The 20,013-nt window shown below is 39.6% G+C and overlaps 2 protein-coding genes across 4 annotated transcripts in view; one reads left to right on the plus strand and one right to left on the minus strand.

Annotated features, from left to right (window-relative positions):
- LOC140266677 (F-box only protein 30-like) overlaps nt 1-6,953 on the minus strand; it is a 146,611-nt gene extending 139,658 nt beyond the window's left edge. The window contains exon 1 of the mRNA XM_072361743.1: nt 6,942-6,953. The gene's annotated coding sequence lies outside the window, so the exon portion shown is untranslated. The remainder of the gene's footprint in view (nt 1-6,941) is intronic.
- stxbp5a (syntaxin binding protein 5a (tomosyn)) overlaps nt 1-20,013 on the plus strand; it is a 95,296-nt gene that overhangs the window by 25,133 nt on the left and 50,150 nt on the right. For all 3 annotated transcript variants that reach the window (XM_072361739.1, XM_072361740.1, XM_072361741.1), the window contains exons 3-4: nt 10,491-10,572; nt 11,589-11,689. In XM_072361739.1, the coding sequence (XP_072217840.1) occupies nt 10,491-10,572; nt 11,589-11,689 (183 nt within the window). The remainder of the gene's footprint in view (nt 1-10,490; nt 10,573-11,588; nt 11,690-20,013) is intronic.

Here is a 20,013-nt window from a genome sequence, read left to right on the forward strand (position 1 = left end):
AAAGAAATTAATTCTGGACCACAAAAAGCAAATCAAATCAGGACGTCAGTGCCAATATCTGGCTCTACTCTCCACTGTGTTGAACCCCATTGTTTGTCCTAACCTAATACTTTAACTGGCTTTGCTTAGCTGTCACTACAGCAGAAGTTATTTCTGTTTCTGCTGACTGCCACACTTACGTAAATGAAACTATTTTGTTAGGCAGAAAGAAATTCTGTATTATCTAAGATGCTCAGGTATAGAAATGTGCCGTTTTTCATAGGTCTCTGTTGCATTTGTGCAGCATCTCTCCTTCAGTGGTGAGTTCATTCACTTCTCTTTTCTTTTGTCACTCCACCCTCTCCCCAACTCCTAACTCTCTTGCTTCTTTCCATCTTCCTACCTTTTTCCCCCCACATCTCTCATTTTCTCTTTTATGCATTTTGCATACTTTTGCAGGAGATATCAGCAGTAAGCTGTTCAGCTGACTCAACATTTCTTCCCTTCATAGTTTACCCCTTAACTCCCTCCAGCTGCCTTTCTGTCCCCACTGCCTCTGTGCTCCCACCCTCCTTTACTCTTTCCTGTCTTCGATCTCTAAAGCCAGTGAATTTCCATACCCCTTTCAGTGCTTTGATTCTGTTCCTTTTCCTCCCTCCTTCCTTCTGTCTCGTCTTGTTTCTGATATTTGAATATGAGTGGACATACAGGAGCCCATTGCGGAGTTATCCTGCTAAAATTAGATAATGTCCAGTGTTATTAACACGCGACTACTTGGCAGAACTGGCCCTGCTCCAACAACCAACAATTCACATTATCCCTACAGCATGGGGTGGTCACATTTTTTACTGAGTGTCATCACCGTGGCTGCCTTGCCCATTGGCTCAGACCCAGAGTAATATTTCTCAACAGAGCAGAGATTATGGTACAACTGGCCACAAACGTCTTAGTCTTAGCATTGTACTTCATTGTACACTCCATACATCATTGAGGGAGCTTACAGGCTGGCTTGGCGACAGTGGGTAGTTTAGTTTTGTATAATATCTTTTCTGCAACACTCGCAACCCAAAAGTTGGCCAGGTTAAAAGTTACATTTTCTCATATTTTATTTATGTCGTTTTGCAAATTTGTTAATATGCAATTCTGGTAAGGTTATAAACGTAAGATCCCTCATGTGCAGCATCTGTCTTTTCCTTATCTACCTGCAAACTCTCAGAACGAACCACTTCTTTTTTTTTTTTTTCTTTTATCTGACTGGTGATTACCGCAGTGTTGAACTGTGCACCTCTGCAAATGGCTCCCCTCCCCCCCACCCCCCCACGAACATCATCTAGATGAATCTTGGGACCAGGGGCCATAATGGATGCAGGTGCTGAAATGTGTGTGTGTGTGCGTATGTCTGTGTGTACATAACAATGCTTTCTAAGATGAGTGTGTGGAAGCTGAGGCAGCGACAAATACTTAGTGGCTCCAACGCAGTTTAATTGTTTGCCTGCATAATAAATCAAATATGTCAAGTGAGAAGAACTGTGTTAAACAAATGAATCTCCATTTTTGCTCAAGTCCAGGTTATCTGTATGTTTTTGTCAGTGTGTGTAGTGTGCTTTAGGATGCATTTGTGTGTTACTTGCATCTCAGTTTAATTTAATTTCAAGACAAGTGGGTCTTTTTTGCCTGTACAATTCGGAAATTCTCGAGGGAGCATGATTCTCATAGCTTCCTCCTGCTCTCTTTGTCATTGATGTATCATGTGGTGCCTGAAAGCTCTTGCAGAGGAAGGGGAAAGGAAAACAAATTAACACAAATAAGTCATAGGGCCTCTTAAGTGTAACAATTTGTAAATCTCAAAAGCTCAAGGCGTGAAGACTTTTGCCCAGAGGGCTGATTTCGCTTGCAGCCTAGGTGGGATGCTAGTCATTGTGAATGCAACATTTGTAAACTTGTCTAAAGCTCACTTTTGCTGATGTTGTGATATTTTAAGATTTTACTGACGGATGTGCAGCCCAGCAAGCAAAAGAAAAAACAAACTAACTTAAAACAACCCCACACCAACACAGCCATGTCAGCATTGTGAAGTCTCTGAATGTGATACAGCTGACGTAATGCTGTCTTTCAATTATGTACTACCAAATGTACATATAAGTCTGTGTCATAAACCATGTGCCTTTATTTCAAATTGCATTCTATGTGAAAGTACAGAGCTGGAATGGGTTAAAATTGATATGTCACTGATAGGCCTCCTAGCCAGCAACATAGGTTGTAATAGAAGCGAAAATGTCTTTGAATAAAGGAGAGACAACACTGCAGAACATGCAGCTCAAACTGTGCCATAGTGACTCAGCTGATTTCACAACATCGAGCACATGCTGTTATGGTGCTGAGCTGCCGCTGTTTCTAGAATGGGAACAGTAGAGCCTTAACAAGGATATCTTTTGTGTGGCAATACCAGTGTGACCACAGTGGAAAAGGGCTATACATAAAAAATAACTGACATCCTGTATGTTATGTAAATAGAAAATGTCAGTCCTCTCAAGTTTGTCCGACATAGTGACGTCTAGTGGTGAAGTTGCAGATTGCAGCTATTTATTCTCCACATCACCCTTTCCTGAAGAGCTTGTAGAGGAGGTTGGGTTAGATGTGGAAGGCCAGTGTTTGGTTTTTAAGTTTTTGTCTGCTGTACTATAACAAGAAGAGGAATCTGTCGATGTTAATAAAAAAAGAATAAAGAAAAAGAAAAAGGTACAACTCTCAGTTGGACTAAGGTTGTAGAGGTTCTTTGCAACATTTGGTCTTTGTTTTTTTCATGGTTTAGTTCGCTAAAAGGTTTGCCTTCCTCCTATCCTTCTCATTTTTAGTCACACTAATTTTTGCAAAACATTTGCACTGTTTTTTGAGTTCACACCCCTCCCCACCTCCCTCCCTCCCAACTTCCACTTCCTCATCCCTGTGTCTGTGCACAGCATGCTCTGATATGTGGCCCCGCCCACTCCCTGGCAGGGTGATGTATGAGTGGCTGGCTTTGACGTCACTTCATGCCCAACGTCATAGCAACTCGCTGCTCCCAGGCTTGCTCTTTCTGGTGCCTCCTTTCAACGCCTCTCTTCTGTTCCTTTTCTCCTGCATCTTCCGCTAAGCTCCTTTTTTTTTCCTTTTCAGCTTATTTTTGCCTGTGATATTGCTTTTGGTTTATAGTACTCACCCCATCCACATATATTTCTGTCTTCTCTTTTTTCAGGTTGTTTTCTTCCCTTGTGTTCATATTAGAAAATGATTCTTTCTCTCTAATATCTTCTCTTTGCCCCTCTGCAATTTTCTGTTCTTCAGCAAACCCCCACATCCTATTTATTCCTCTCACAAACACATAAGTATACATGGGAATGACATGTATGTGGTAAGCAGCCAAGCAGCGAGCTGTTCCTTCATTCGTGTACCACACAGGCTCATCCCTTTCCTGTTACTCTTATCAGTGCTATTCCTGGATGCCGTGGTTTCATAAAATCGTCACTTTACTTTGCCAGAAGCCCGGTGACTCACCTTTATTTGTCAAAAATGTTGCCTGTGGCTTTGACAGAAATAGATATAAGAAGAGCAGTATGAAAGTGAATTATCAGTCAACTTTGACTTCCAGAAAGCTTCGGAAAAATTGTATTGGTCTTGACAAGACGTGGAGCTGACCCACTTTCTGCTTTTGCTCTCTCTCTTCCTGTGATTTTGTCTTGCTGCTATCGCTGCCTGTGGTCAGTCTGTCAACTTTTTGAGTTGGTGCAGTGCGGGAAGAGGGATGTGGGTTGAGATGGAGACCACGGTTCAGAAGGAATGAGGACTTCTCTTGTCAGCAACTGTGATGTATCTCCTACAAGACCTGCCCCATGTGGATCAAGCTGATGCACTTCAGAGTAACTTTGGATCACGTTTGTAACAATGCTGGAAAGAATTGACAAAGCTGACTAGGAACCTGATAAGTTTAAAACCTAAGCTCGTCTTTTTATAGGAATTACTTTTAAAGAAAAAAGAAATCCTCATATGGGGTCCATGGGTCTACCAGTTCAACTACAAAAATTCAGACTGAAAGTCATCAGTAGAAATCCAATCTGATCCCATTTATTTCAAAAGGACCTTTTAAATGTGGTTTAGATTTGTAATGTATGTAATAATCTTTTGGTCTACACTTCTATGATCAATAATGTAGAAACAGTCCCTTTAGGAAATAATAGCACATTCTGGTAATTAAATGTACATAATGCACCTACAGTTTGGTCCATGGACCATTTAAAAAAAACATGATTGTAGGAATTGTAAATTCCTGTAATTTCCTCTCATAATCCTCTAAAATATTTAGTAAATGTTGTAGTATAGTGGTGCAACAACCCACAGAAATCGAAATTATGTTATTTTCCACCCTGGTGTGAAATCTAGTCAAAAACACACTGCCAGAGGAAACAAGTGCTCATAGAAAAGGCTTTTTTGACACTGTATGTTTAAACAACCACATAGTGCCGCAGGTTTAAGTAAAAGCTTTCATGTCCTGGATAAAGACTGAATTACCATCGGATATTGAGAGCCGCACAAGTGGCTTTCATCTGAATATCACAGACAGAGTGTTAGTTTTAGGATGGAGTGGTGTGTCTCTGGTGACTATTATTTTTGAGCAACAACCAGATCAACTAATCCTATGCCCTGTATGATAAATTCATATAAATGGGCAAAGCATTGATAAATGATTTCGTTGATCTGTCATTTTATTGCTGGAAGCTGTACATTTCTACATCTCCTATTAATGAATAATTGCGAATGAACTGAAAAATTCTTTATTTTTATTTTATATGTATATATCTTTTTGTTCAGTAGCCTGGTAACCGTATATTCCGTTTACTGTTATTAAAGACATGCAAAAAAAAATTAAGAAAAGGAAATCAAGAAACTAGCACCAGGGAAAATTTCTTTTTGCTTTTTTTTTCTGTGTGTTTTCAAAAAGCAGCAGTTTAAAAAGTACTACCTTAAATCCTTTCCTCTCTCTCTCTTGTCGAGGCCCTGAAAGATTTGGTTGCCAGGCAACATTAGGACAGAGCATTCAATTAAGTCACATTGAGTTACTGTTGTTGGATCCATAGCATCTCGACCAACACCCATCTTGCACTGCTGTACATATGTTCAGTAACGATCTGTGCAGACATGACGGTATCCTTCCATTGATGAACATGGATAAAGTTAAAAAAATGGATAAAGACAGAAAGTTCAAGGCTGCAGTTGAACTTTTACCACAAATGGCACTGGTCCCTCTCACTTCCAAGATGTAGGAGTACAACATGTCATGTTTTTTTCTTCCTTATTGAGTTACTGTTACAATCCTTTGGTGATAAATAGACAATCTACAGAAATAACAATGTGCTGTTTTTATGGTGAAGCTTATTGTGAAAGTTGCATAGTTGAGCTATAAAAACATACTTTTTTTTTTTTTCAAACAGACACAGAATCATATGATTGAACTTGCCTCCTATAAAAGGAAACAACATCGTTGCCAAAGCATCAGCGATGCTGACAACCTGTTAAGATTTAAGACACCTTCTACATATGCACATAGACTCGTATGTAGCATCAGGTGTTATTGGGTTAAGATGACGTTGCTCTTTGATTTTATATTTAGACGCCATCACTTATGAGAAAACAGATGGCCAAGGTGATCCTTTAAGTCTGTTTGTGTCTTGTGAGCTGGATTCACTTGAACTCTGTTCTTATATGGTGGCAGCCGTTATTTGGAATGTGATGGACGGTATTACATTTAATTCAGTTTCAGGCTCTTTGCAGGCTGGCTAGCAGATTTCTACCTTTAATATTCTGCTTTAAGTTTGTCAGTGCAACAGCCTTTTCATTCTTTTTGTAAGTGTCTAAGTTTGCTGTAAAATCTCAAGCAAATATTGGGCTGCATACAGAGCAGAGCGTACAAAAGGCTACATGGCACTGCTTTATTTGCAATATCTTAGCCAGAAGAGGCAAGTGCATAAGATCACAGTACAGTTTACCGACAGTCAGGAATTCAAAAGTACCGTTATGTTTTTTTATTTAGGCCCTAGTTCCTTCTCTCTTATCACCCTTCCTTTCTGACCTTGAAAGTCGCGTTGAATCATGGGTTAATCCTAGAGGATGGCCGGCATACTAAGTCAAGTGGAGACGACATCAAGGTCCTGTCGTCACACAGTCACACTGATTGGGTGTTTGTTGAACTTTTTGCCTTTCTGTTACAGTTAGAGGACTTTTTATGTATTAATATATTCCACTGTAAGAAGCTGCAAGCTTTGAATGCCCAGACTTTCTGACCCAGACCTATCCATTTGACCCTCTGTCCCTGCATCTTTAATCCAAACAGCATCGCCAGCCTCAGCTGTAGAATCTGTAGACAAGCCAGTATCACCATCACTCACTGAGTTGAATGGGTTGTCATGTTTTAAAATCCCCATTATCTAGTCAATATGAGCATTTGTAACCACACACATACTGCAGTGTCATATGCTGGACTATTCAGCACGATATGCTCAAACAGTAAAGAAAAAAATCAGATGGAGTGAATCAGAGTGGAGTGCAACAAATTCAATGAGATAAAGGAAATGCATGCCTGCTTGTTCACCTCTATATCAACATAAGCCTGTTCTTTAGCTATAATGGTGTCTTTACAGGTGCTGTGAAATGAGTATGAAGATATTATTAATGGTTTGGGTGGCTTTTTGTGCTAAAAGTGGCTCTCCTGATGTTTTTCTCTTGCCATTGTGGAAAGGAAAAAATATGGAGGGGAAAAAAACCTCTCAAAGATCTCTGAGCTTTACTTTAAAAATGAATACTCGTTTACTCTTATTACACAGTTTGCTGTTGATATGTGTTATGCTGAAGACTCCACAGTATCAGAGGGGCTGTGTCTTTGATTAGAACCTCAAAACCATGGACACCTTTAATGAGTATAGCTTACTTACAAAGTTGCATACATTTGTTAATTTAATGAAAGCATTAGACTATCAAACTTGCACTTCTTTACAGTTTAATGAAACACAAACGATGCTGCATTGATGCTTTACCCACAATCCAGCAGGGAAATTTAAGCCCTCAGACATGTCGACATGTTTTTGTGTGCAAAGCTGCAGGCAATATAAAGAATGTCTCTCCACAGATAATAGATATGTTTTAGTCACAGTTCACCTCTTCGTTCCCACCTGGCAACGCACATCCTTTTTTTCCAGTGTATGGTTTATATGCACTGAGTATAAGCTTAGGTCTTCGTTTACCCACACTTGGCTGACATCAGAATGGTTTTCCCGAAGCACTCAACATTCATTTTGCACACTTCGCATATCAAATGAGTCATTACCTGAAAACATTGTTGAATAGGTGTGACGGAAAGCTTGCCCTCATTTAGGGCGAGATTGGCCGTATGCCCTGCTGATTTTCATGCTAATTTAAACTACGGACTCTCACAGATAACTTTAGCATCGACTCACACATATGCTATTGTCTCAACTTGAAGGCCCGGAGACGCACAGCAGATTCTCCCCCAAACCACCCACATCTTTAGTTTATAAGTGGAATACACTCTGTTTATTTCAAGTTTAGACAGCATCTCTTGTAACAGATCACAAGCTGTCCATGGTATATTGTGGTTCAGAGGGGGTGTCTGGTAGTCAGAAGAATTTTCAAGCTTTTCGAGTAGCTGTCTACTTGTGTCAGGGAAAGGTTTGATCGTCACTGACTCTGTGGCACCCTGCTGGTCTCACAGTTCAAGTCTGTTCCAGTTCCCCTGGGGCCTTATTCACTAAAATCCATTTGAGCTGGGAGATGTTTTTTCTAGTCAGGCCATCACTGCTGCACAGATTTATTCCTTTAATTGTCTCTTCAAGGAGGAAAAGCAAAGCTTAATTTACCTAAAGAGTCAAAGAGTGGACTTCAGGAAGCATAGAAGCTGCTTTACCTTTGATATCTTACCGGGGCTGGTGGGTGTGCTGCAGTTTAAGACTGATTATAAGCTCTCTCTCATACTGAGGACCACGAGCCTGTCAGACTTTGATTTAATTATTGAACTTGTTAGCAAACAGCTGCTTGATTAAACATCAAGCAGCTACAGTCTGTCTGTGGTTACTTCAGTGACTACAGGTCTAATATTCACAGTCCTTTTATTATTGGTTCATTTCTAGTTTTCCAGTGGCTGACGCTGAGTATTAAGAGAACAGAGCAGCCAATAGCCAGCATCCAATTTTGTGTGTGTTTGTGTCTTTGCATCTGATGAAATTCAACAATTTGATATTGATAGCAACACTGATACAAAATTGAGGAGCTTAAATTTGAATTTGAATTAGTTTTTATGTTTTTTTTTGTTTTTTTTTTAGGTCACACAAAGCCATGATTCCCAAGTGGGAAGGAAAATAAAAATCCTGACAGCCTGAAGTCCTGAAGAATATTTTTTGCAGGTGGTCACAGCACACCTCACAAATGATTACACGCATTACAGCTTGATAAATTACACTGATGTCTGTCTGAGGGCTGGTGGCACAGCTGGTGGCACAGTTGATAACTGGCATTTTGTTGAGATTTTTAAGCAACCTCATGCCATTATTTTGTAGTTAATTAAGCTAACATCTTTAGAAATTTTCTTTTGTAGATCCCAGAGAGGTCCCCTCTCATCATTTTCATCATACCAATTAGATCTGTATTCATATATGGCTGCATGTATCTAAGTACACGGCAGCTGGATAGCTCTGCAGGCAATTGACAGTTGCTGGTCACTTATGGAATCCACCGCCCCTCCACCCTAACTCCTAATGATGAGCAGTAGTGTCGACCCCAGGTTGCTACACCTCTATGAGCCCCTCTCATGAAATATTACCACCCCCCACCTCAGTCCTGATGCTCAAGGGGAAAAATGAATGGATGTAATCAGTACACTCACCAATTCACTCTCCTCGAAATGGGAAACTCGTTATTCTCTTTCAGTCCCCCCCTCTTTCTCTCCTTCTTTCTTTTCCTGTCTTCCGTCCTTCTGCCTTTTTTTCTTTATGCTCTGCATCTTTTATCAGAGTTATCAATCTCACCTCAGCAGTATCCTCTCCTTGTCTTTTTATCTCTTTGCTTTTATTTTCTCATCTGCTCACAAAGCCACGTCTTCTCTGCTGATTCATTTGTTAGAATCACAACCCTTTTCTTTTCTTCACCTCAATCTTGTCACAATTGTTTCCTCACAGTTGTTCTTCCAGTGTCCGCCTATTTTGTTTTGACTCTGTAGATTTAGTTCTCACCTCTAACACATGTATTTCCTTATAACTGCAGTCATCAGTAGTTCAGAGTTTCCTACATTACATTTTGCGTTTGATAACTGGACCTCAAGCACATTTATTCTGAGAACAGTATCGGTTAAAAGGAAATGTTCTCTCAGTTAAACTGACCCCCACAGTGTATGGCTGCAGGGTATATATTGAGTTATTCTATAGAGAGAACAGTGAAACAAAAGCACATGAAATTTCTATAAGGGTCTTGTAAAGTGGCAGTCCATCTATGTTAGAGGAGATTAATATGTTTGAGCTCTGTTAGTAGACCATAAAAATGTCACTGTGGATAATACATTTTCCACACCAGCAAATATTCAGGTAGCTAAAGTCATTACATGTGCATCAGATTCATCAACTTTAATGACTTAAAATGCTGTTTGTCTTTCATTTGAATTAATTTCATCGAGCCTACCTATATAATTGATCAATTAATATAAATTAACTCTCATTGTTGTGCTCAGATCCTCAAAAAGGTTGCTCTACAGATGTGGGCCATAATAAGAAAGACTCCTCACCATTGGTTTTACTCCTTACCTTTGGTATAATTAAACAGCCTCTTCCAAAAGACCCGAGGGTTCCGTAGGGTCCATAGGATTAGAGTAAACACTCATGCTGCAGAGTTTTAAAGCAGTTTTTAAAGCAGTTGTAGCGGAGATGTAATCTTCTTGGGGTGACCAAAAATGAGAACTTTATAATAGTCAATAATGCAAGTGTGCAGTGGAGTGTCTGCATTGGCTTGAGAGTGAATTGTTGCAGTCTGGGCATGTTCTGTGGATGATAAAGGACCTTCTGTTGGATTTCTAACATGAGGTTCGAATTTAAGTTGAAAATTGGATTTTCAACTTGCTTTGATTGATGTAATGTACTGGTGCAGCTGTGCATGAGTTTCATACTTCAGTTTTGTCCAGAAAATTTTTTTGATACATTTAAAAAAGGCATTGAATGATTCTGGGTCCTCAGGAGACACAACAATGTAAAACTGTATGTCGTAGTATGATTTTTCAAAAAGCCTTCTGTCCAGACAGAGATAAGACCAGAGTCAACACTTCTCTGGTTTTCCAAAAATGAAGAAATCGACTGACTACTTGAAGCACTGCAGAGACTTGGCTGTGTGTTGTTTTTTTTTAAACTGAGATTTAGTCGAACACCCTGTAGTTTATTTTCATAGAATATTGTAGAATTAAACAATCCTTGACTCAGATCCCTCAGGTTTGGCCGTCCAGGTGTGGAGTGTTACTGTCAGCATGAGAGTGGAGCAGCCGTCATCCAGCTACAGTTCCTCATCAATGAGGTAGGTCCCAAAAACAGAGAAACTGCTCTGGTACAACATGCTTCATCTTAGAAAATGCATAAACGTTTCACCTGTAGGATGTGCAATCCATCGTTCCTTCTTTATATTGTTGGAAGTGAGGCAGTATAAAAGACTATATGTAGATAGATCTGGTATTAATGTGACTGGATAGCAGTGCTCTATACTTTTGAGCACTTTATGCTAATACTTTGCTAATATTTAAGTGCTTAAAGTTGTCAGTTGCTGAACGAAGACACTAAGAGCCCGGTTACATTTAAACAGCGCTAACACTAGAATTGTGCTGAGAGTACTGGCATATTTCATTAAATAGAATAAAGTGGAACCTTTTGCAAGGCACTGCAAATTTCAGATTTATATATTTCACATAATTTTTTTTAAATTCTTCAATTAATATCAGGGAATTGAGGCCCATCTCATCCAAGCCTTATAAAAATAGCCTGTTCTGTCCATATGTCATGTTAAGCTACAAGCCAGATGAAAAATGTGAAAGCATTTTTAGAGAGGCAATTGACAACCTTGAAATATGCCAAAAGTATACCTCCAGACGTAAGTCGCTTGGGGAAAAAGCAAGATGTCGTTTTGCTTCGTATTTGAGGAATGCAGTATTTCATGCATAATCGTGTGTGTGTGTGTGTTTGCAGTGTGCTCGTGCATGTGTGTAAGCGTCTGTATGACTGTGACTCAGCAGCTAAAACAAACCCCCTTAGGGAGATGAAGATGATTTTTACTGCCTCCTACACACACACACATACACTCTTATACGTTTTATGAATCATCATCATTACCTGGGAGAACGTTGTTTGGGAATGCAGTGTGACTAATGCACGTCGTCTTCAGAGAAAATGTGCAATTTGAAGACATGTTTTTGGAAATTTCAGTTGCTCCGAGGTTATGTATTTGATAAAGTTGTCCGTTTTGTTGTTGTTTTTTTTTAATACTTTTTATTTTGTACATTTTTTTAAATGACAAATGCTGAATTGCCTGTGCCATGACAGGGAGCGCTGGTGAGTGCTTTGGCTGATGACACTGTCCACCTGTGGAACTTGAGGCAGAAGAGACCAGCCATCCTTCACTCACTCAAGTTCAGCAGAGAGAGGTAATCACAAAACTACATTTGAAGAAGACAGTTGGTGCATTTACCTCGATTTGTTTTTGTTTTTTTCTTTTCTTCCTTTGTTATTCCTCTATGTGCTAAATGAAACCCTCACACATGGTCTGGTGCATTATGAGTCATAAGTGTGGCCGTATCACACTTTTCTGCTTGTGTCAACTGTTTCTGTTTCTGCACTGATACTGTATGAAAAAACAGAGGGCATTTCATTTGGCAAATGTTTTTGTCCGCCAGGAAAACTGCGCAGGGCAAAAGAGGTGACGGAGAGGCTGGCGCTCCCTTTCTACATTTCTCTCTCTGTTTCTCACCCTGTTGGTCTCTAAATGCTCTCAACGCGGGTCACATCCTCTGCCTTTGAGGATTTCCCATCACTGGGGCACAGGTGTGAACCTTCCCAAACAGCTCATGGTTTACACCAGAAGCTTGTTCCAGTCAAACAAGCAAACCATAAACACAAACAAAGCAATATGAGCGGTGTGAAATTTGAAGTTGTGAGAGTTAGATTTAGTCGTTCATCATAAAGAGCGCCTCTCATCAGAGAAGCATATTAATCCTCTTTGAAACGTACAGGTATTGCACTCAAACTAACGACAGCAAATGGACATTTTGTCATTCTTAATTTGATTGAATAACAGTTAAGTCACATAGAAAAAGGGATTAAACCTTTATACATGTAGCACTTTTTAAATTCATTAGGAAACATAATTACAAACTCCAAAATGATTGAACTGGTCTCATTTAAACCTCTGACAGCTAGGATCTGGTATTCAAGTGTGTGGTGTTGTGAAGATGAAAAGATTAGCTTGTGTATGCCCACGAGTCTGGCTAAGGAGTTTAAAAGATGCCTAGATTATTTGAAACTAATGATTCCAGTTTTCTGTCTAGGAAAATGACAGGCACTTTCCCTAGAAAATTCTTCAAAATGTTTCCAAGAACCTCTGTTTCTTCAACTAATTCTTGTAGCTGTTGGTTTCAACCTCAATGGGACCTGTTACAGGAAAAGTCTTTGCTGGCCAAAAATAATTTTAGAACAAATCTAGGACTGTATGTTCTGATTGTATCAGATAGTGTGCCATTTGCCAAGAATGTTGAAAAGCAATATTGTTATTGTTCTGTGGCATGGTGTGGGAACAATCATCTCGAAAAGAATCGCATGTTGAATGTGAACAAACGGCTGTCCTTTAGGAGAAGTACGAATAAGCCAAACTCTTAGAAGAGGTGGAGGACCATAGATACCTGAGAGTTTATGTAGACAACAGAATAGAATGGAAATGCAACATTGAGGTTTTCTACAGGAAGGAAGAAAGCGGACTCTGCTACTTGTCGAAGCTTGGGTCACTCAAAGGTCGCAGTATTTTCTGTAAGTCTGTAGAGGAGAGTGCGATCTTCTTTGCAACCGTCTTTTGGAACAACACCATCAGAGACAGTGACTCAAAAAACAACAACAAAACAAACTGACTCTGTGCTGAGGACTGCTCCAGAGCCCCTGCAGCGTTTGTGAAAAGAATTTTGGTGCAAAGGTTTATGAACATAGTGAACATTTCTACACACCGTCTACACAATACACAACCAACTGGCTGAACACTATCATCTATCATAAAAGTAACAGTCTAACAAAATAGGTACTTCCCCAATATGCTATAGTATATATAAAAAAGGGACAAAAAAAGGAAAGCTTCATGAATATTTTCAACTTTGGCCCAATTGTATGTCTTGTCTCTTATTTTATTCTATTTGATGGCAAATTAACTACTCTATTCAAATGTAAGGAAGTGGGGAGATACTCTAACTCTAACTGTTATTAATGGTTGATGAAAAGGCAACCAGATGAACTGAAGAACAAAAGATCCACAAGGCCTAAAATCTGCCACCAGTACAATGTAAACTGAAACAAAATGACTTTCAAGACTATAGAAGTGTGTAAAGTCATAATTTCATTTGTCATTTTCTGTCCTGGTTTATCATAAATTGTCAAAATTCCAGTAGCTAAAGTCGCATTCTGGTGGACAATTAAGCAAAATGCCCTTTTTATGTAGCAAAACCTTTCAATTTCTTCCACTGTCGGAATCAAGAAATCTTTTTTTCCTTCTTTCTCTTTAAATGCAGTTTAAGTTCGGAGATGCAAGGGCAAAATCAAGTCACCTAAAGGAAGTTTGCATCCACAGTCTCCTCTGATCACAAACGTACTGACTACCCATCAGAACCAATCCTATCATTCGCCAGCGATTTGCCACAGCGATAAGCCGTGAACGGGTTAAATGTCAGAACCAATGATCTGAGACAGCGCTGAATTGATGGACAGGTGGCCAGCAGCAGCTTTTAGGGCGGATTGTGTTCTTGTGGAGGCGCTTGACCGCCTCTGACATTTAGTAAGCATTTTGAACGCAATGACCTCGAGTCACAGCGTCGGAGAGGAGTGCCGTTACTGTGTCTTAAGTGTTGTCAACATGAGAGAGTAAGAGTGCAAAGTCAGTTGACACATTTAGATTGGAAGGAGGAAAGAGAGTTCAACTACAACAGCGAGAAAAAGGAAGTTTATCAGGGAGATGTCTGAGAGAAGTTGGAGAAGGTATTCTCAAGGAATACACTTTCCATTCCTCATTCCCTGCAGTCAGTCCTCATCCAAATATATAATATGTAATGCATAGGGGAAAAATGTCAATAACAAAGCCTCATGAGACGGTCTGACAAGTTGATCTCAGCATTAGATATCAGACTGGCAGCAATTCCACTCCAGGGCTTTCTGTCTCACATTCCATCTATTCTCACAAGGTATTTGGTTTCCCCCTCTACACCGAAGAAATGCAGCATAGATGAACTAACAACATCATGTTCTGTAAGTCTTTATGTTGTTTGCTATCCTAAATGTGTTGAGCTCAACAAAGACCAGCCATGTTGCAGAGCATTGCATCATTTGATGCGCATCAGTTAATGAACACCAACACCAGACCCACAGGATATGTCATGCTGCACAGACACGAGACACACTCAGGCTGGGCTGCTGCAGATCCCAGGAGTGAATGTGATTATGAAATGCTGCCTGAGCATACAGTAGATTGGTATAGAAATTTTGTGTAGTTGTGTAGCCTGGGATGTTGGTGGGTTTCAACCAGGGATCATTTGCATCATGATTACACTATAGACTTAAATTCAGGAGATGCTTTGATGGGTGCCATATATTGTCAGATTGGTTGTGCTGAGTTCTCTGGAGCTGCATACTGAGCAGTTAGGCTTTCTTCTCAAGACACTGGAGAAGTGTAAGCAGGCATAGATAAATGCATGGACGTTAATGCATTTGAATAATGACATTATAGAAAAAGAGTATTCATTAGCTATCGATTGTCTAAGAGTTTGCAGCTGAGCTCTTAATGCATCAACGTGTGCTATCAGGATTCTGTGAGACACCCACTGCATTTCAGCCCTTCTATTAAACAGATTCGCAAAGTGTCTTTCTTACTCTAATGAGCTTTATGCTGGCTTTGCGTATTGTTCTGTTGTTTGTTTTTTTAGATATGAGGAAGAAGCAGGAATACAACATATAGTCGAGTGTCCCAATGCTCCCCACACATCTCTTGGAACTCTGGCTGTCCCTTAACGTCTCCCTGTCTGCCCTTGAGAGTGAATGGTCTACCATGTTCATTACTTCAATCTGCACTAATATTGTTGTCTGGTGGCACAGACACCAGTGGACAAGATGCCTGAGGCCAAAGGCATAATGGTATTGGAATGAATTGGAAATGCGTAGCCCACTGGGGTCTGCTGCCCTATGCAGCGTCCTGTATGTAAATCAGACACGGGACACTTGCTATTCCACAGACGTCAGTTACCGAGCTTATTAAATTGTTTGAAATATGTATGTGGAATTCTCACTTGGATGACCCTGAGAATATAAATGAACTTTGACATAAATGTTGTTATGTAAACATCCACTTTTCCCCACAGTGATGAGAAAAGATGAATCCCATGAAATAATATCTGCCTCAGATTGCTTCAGCAGAGGGTCAGTGTTGGCTTTCCGACTTCTGATGTTTTCACTGAATGCTGTTTTTTTTTTTATTATTATTATTTTTAAAGTGTTTCATCACTTTTTCATGGAACATAGTTGTTAAAAAAATAACATGAGGTCATATTTCCTCCAAGTGTCATCCGCAGTTAAAAGTGATTTTTTTTTTTTTTTTTTTTTTTTTTTTGAGGGAAGCCAAGACAATAATGTTAACCATTTTTAAGGGTTGAATCAGACCGATTGGTAAAACAAATTCAATTCTTAGTCTCCCGCTGTCACTCTGTACCATCTTTTTACCTTTGCTTTGTTTTATTTTAGTCCTCCTGGACTGTTTGTTCAAAGCCTGACTTTTAGAGGATGAAGCCATTTCCAGAAGCGGCAGAAGGAGAGTCACCCCTCCCTGACTGCCCAAATAACAGCTGAATAGAAGTGAAAAAAAGTCCAGTTAAATTCCACACTATTTTCTTTATTTCTCCCAGATACCTTTAGGCATGTGATTAACCACACAGACTGTCTCTGTGGATTTTAGATTTTTTTCACTTAGGTGTTTATTGTATTGATTTTCATCTGCATTTCAGTCAGTGTTAAACTAGCTGCTTCTTTATGCTAAACACTTATACTTATACTCCCTTCTTAGCAGATAATTCCAGTTTTTGGTTTAGTTTTTCAATTAACTGGGTCACAACCCAAGTTATCTATTACTTGAGTAGATGTTAAAGGGGTTTGTTCACAGGAAAGAGCTGTCTTTTAAACAATGCTTACTACAGTCAAAAAGTTACTGTTCTGTTTACTTTGTTTCCCACTGCGATACTGATCATGCTTTCCCTCTCAGGAGGTGGTGATGGGGGTGCTTACAATGTAATGATGCCAACAGCTGTCACTGCTGGCCAGGACAAAATGGTATTTTTGGGGGAAAGAGAGATCTGGCATTAAACCTAAACTGTCAAGTGAGAGATCGGAAGCTTAAATCGCATCTTGCATTGTATTTTTCTACAGTCCTTTCACTTTTCAGCTTTGATGTTCAAAAATGTACATTGTCACAGACAACACAGTTTGATTCTCTATGGTCATGGTTCCCATCATGTAACACAACAGTGCCCTACACAAAACACCAGCTTAATGAAAAGTTGTCATTGTTTTAGTCAAGTTTGTCATCATTGACATGACAAATGTGCACACTACATGATTTCTGGTGAGAATGGGCTGCCTCATGTCACGGGGCCCCACTTTAATTAACAACCTGCAGAATATTTCAAAATACTCTCGTAGAAGTCATTAACAGCTGAAATGGGCTCCATGAGATCATTGCCAAATCATCCCTGCTAGTGTTGTCTCAGTCATGGGGGGTTGTCACTATGGCAGCCAAGAAAGTGGAGGGGGACTTTGTTGCCGATGGGAGAAATGGTGCCTTTGAACATGTGGTTTGCACTGTTGGAGGGAATGATTAAGCCCAAACAATGTTGCTTTTGCACTCCTAAACAATAAGTGTAGATGACCGAACTTGTTTAAGCGAACCAAGTAAAGATTTTCAGCTGCCTTCTAAATAAGGATTTCGGATTATTAAAAACTGTATGACTGAGAGTCTACACAGACATAGGCCGCCTATCATCTTCGGGCCCATTTCAGTACTCTAAACAGATCTTTCAATTCCGCCTCCTTGTTTTTCTCATCTCCTTCCTTCCCCCACATCAGAATTTGAGTTTATGGGTGAAAGCAGTGCAACAGAAAGCGTCGGCATCCATTCACATCAGATCACAGGCACTAGGAGAGAGGAGGGAAGGGAGAAGAGGAGGAGTTGAGACAGACTGGGCCTCAGCCACAGTGCACTGAGTCAGTCTGTGGGTTGGAGTGTGGAGATGGAGGGAGCGCAAAAGAAATCCTGCCGAGTCATTCTGGCGTAGGATGCTCTCGTCACCTCCTGGCCTCGCAGGAATGCGCTGCAGAAGGGGATGCTATACTGTCAAAACAGGGAGATATGATGGGATGTAATAGCGGGGGAGGGGAAGTGTACACTTACAACAGAAGTGAGAACATATTTCTGTATAACCACATAAACTAAAGCTTAACTATATAACCACTTTTTTAACGTACACTGGTTAATAAGATGCAAAGACACTATTTTATTTCTTCCTTCTTGCTGTTTCACACACAGGCCTTTAGCCTAGGTACTGAATGCACGTGTTGGCAGAAAGGAGTCGCACAGTGTCGCATTCATTCAGTGAAAACGAAATGAAGCTCTTGCTGAGACGATTCAATGGTTCAATTGTTTCAACAAAACAGTGGGATCACGATTTCAAAGATTTTTACAACCCAGCTTGGTGTCTTGGAGAGTGATTTACACTCTGAATACTCCAAAGTCCCATACAGAAATCCTCAGATTGGTCAGTCAACGACAGAACTGTGTAACCTTGAGACAAGATATTAAAGATGTGAAAGGTTGAGGCTTTTTCCAAACTGCACGGGCCTGACCTGTCATGAGTCAATCTGCACCACTCAAGCTTTTTTTTAATCAGAGGAACAGAATATGATCTGCAGCAGCTGTAGCAGATCACTATAATCACAGCTGTCACCTCTTGAGTGACCTGTATCCCTATACCAATCATCTCTGAATAAGCTATAATAAACACAAGCTACTTGTTAGTTCAGCAATACACACTGTCCCACATGTATTGATAAACTTATATTTACATACGAGGCGCTGTTGGATGAAGTATGCTCATTTCTCACAAAAACTATGATTTATCAAAACACAGTCATGAAATCTATTCTGAGGAAGCACAGATAAATCTGCTGAAGTTGATGCGTTGGGGACTTTGCAGTAATTAAAAAGTAGTAGAGTCCAGTTGGGGCTCTTAAAACAACAGAATATAATGATTAGCTATTCTCACGAAAACATAGCAGATTTGAAAGTGTGATATTCTCGGCTTTCCCTTAAAAAAAAAAAAAAAAAGATGCCTGAATAGGAGCATATGTTGCTCTAAAACGTGTATATACCTTTCAGTATTGATTATACCTGTCCAGATGTGCTGTGGTCCAGAGAAGACCACAGCCGTTTTCTGGATCATGTTTATATATAGCTTCTTCTTTGAATGCTGCATATGTGGATGGCGTAGTGAACTGTCCTCACAGACGACACATTTTTTAAAGTGTTCCAGAGCCCATGCAGGGATTTCCATGACAGAATCATCCCTGTTTTTAATGCAGTGCCGTCTGAGAGCTTGAAGAATTGAATCCAATATTGATTTTCAGCCGTGTCCCTTGTGCACAGAATGTCTCCATTTGCTCAGAATCTTTTACAAATACTGTGTACAGTAGATGAAGGAACAATAATGATAATCTTTACAAGTTTACAGTAAGAATCATTATCCTGTTTTTTTTATTATTATTATTATTTCTGAACATATCGCCGTATTTACCTCTGAGAGACTGTATCTCTTTAAGATGCTCTTTTTTTTTTACTCAATCATTTTACTGACCCAATAAACCCAGTTAATTGCAACATGTTCCTCCATCTGTCTCTCTTCAGCACCACTATCTCTAGCAGTCTTTTGTTGCCCCCCTCCCAACCATTTGTGGGAGCGTTGCTGCCGTCAAAATCAAAATGAGCTAACATTTTTCATTAGATACTTTAATGTCTCTATTTAAACATTTGTATGCGTTCTATATTTTGTTGTGATTAAAATGTTGATACACGTGATCTGTAAATGAATGCAATCAGTTTTTATTTACATTTCACGCCTCGTCCCAGTTTCTCTAGAATCGGGGGTGATTTAATTAAAATTGCTTTTCCTCTTTTCTCCATTTACTGTATATTTGGGCCATCGCAATTAGAGTAGAAATAATGTAAATTCCTCTTCAGAATAGACTAGATCCTTTATTTGTTCCTACATCTACAATGGGTTAAAAATAGTTTTGAAACTATCAGCAAAAATGCAACATCATGCATTCCTACTAAAGGGTATCTAGAAGCAGATATACTGCTTTGCTGCTGTTGTTGCCTAAAGATTGCTTAAGTTGTGTGCATTATCTTTCTCTATATCCTCATTCCAAACACTATAGAAAGTATTAACATGCAAAAACATCTTCAATCCCAATTACTTAAATTTTTTTTTATTCTTTTAGGTGTTGAGAGGCGTTGGCCATACAAACATTACACAAAGAAAAAGATGATTAACACACATATTTACAGCAGTCCTGTAATTCTGTCTGGATTCTTTCCCCTGTTACCATTGTGCATACCAGTACAATTCTCCCTCTTTATATGTTTGAATATATTATACATTTAAATGATGTAAAAAAAAAAAAA

The sequence above is a fragment of the Leuresthes tenuis genome, unplaced genomic scaffold, assembly GCF_036924035.1.
Source record: "Leuresthes tenuis unplaced genomic scaffold, fLeuTen1.0.hap1 SCAF_13, whole genome shotgun sequence".
Lineage (NCBI taxonomy): Eukaryota > Metazoa > Chordata > Actinopteri > Atheriniformes > Atherinopsidae > Leuresthes > Leuresthes tenuis.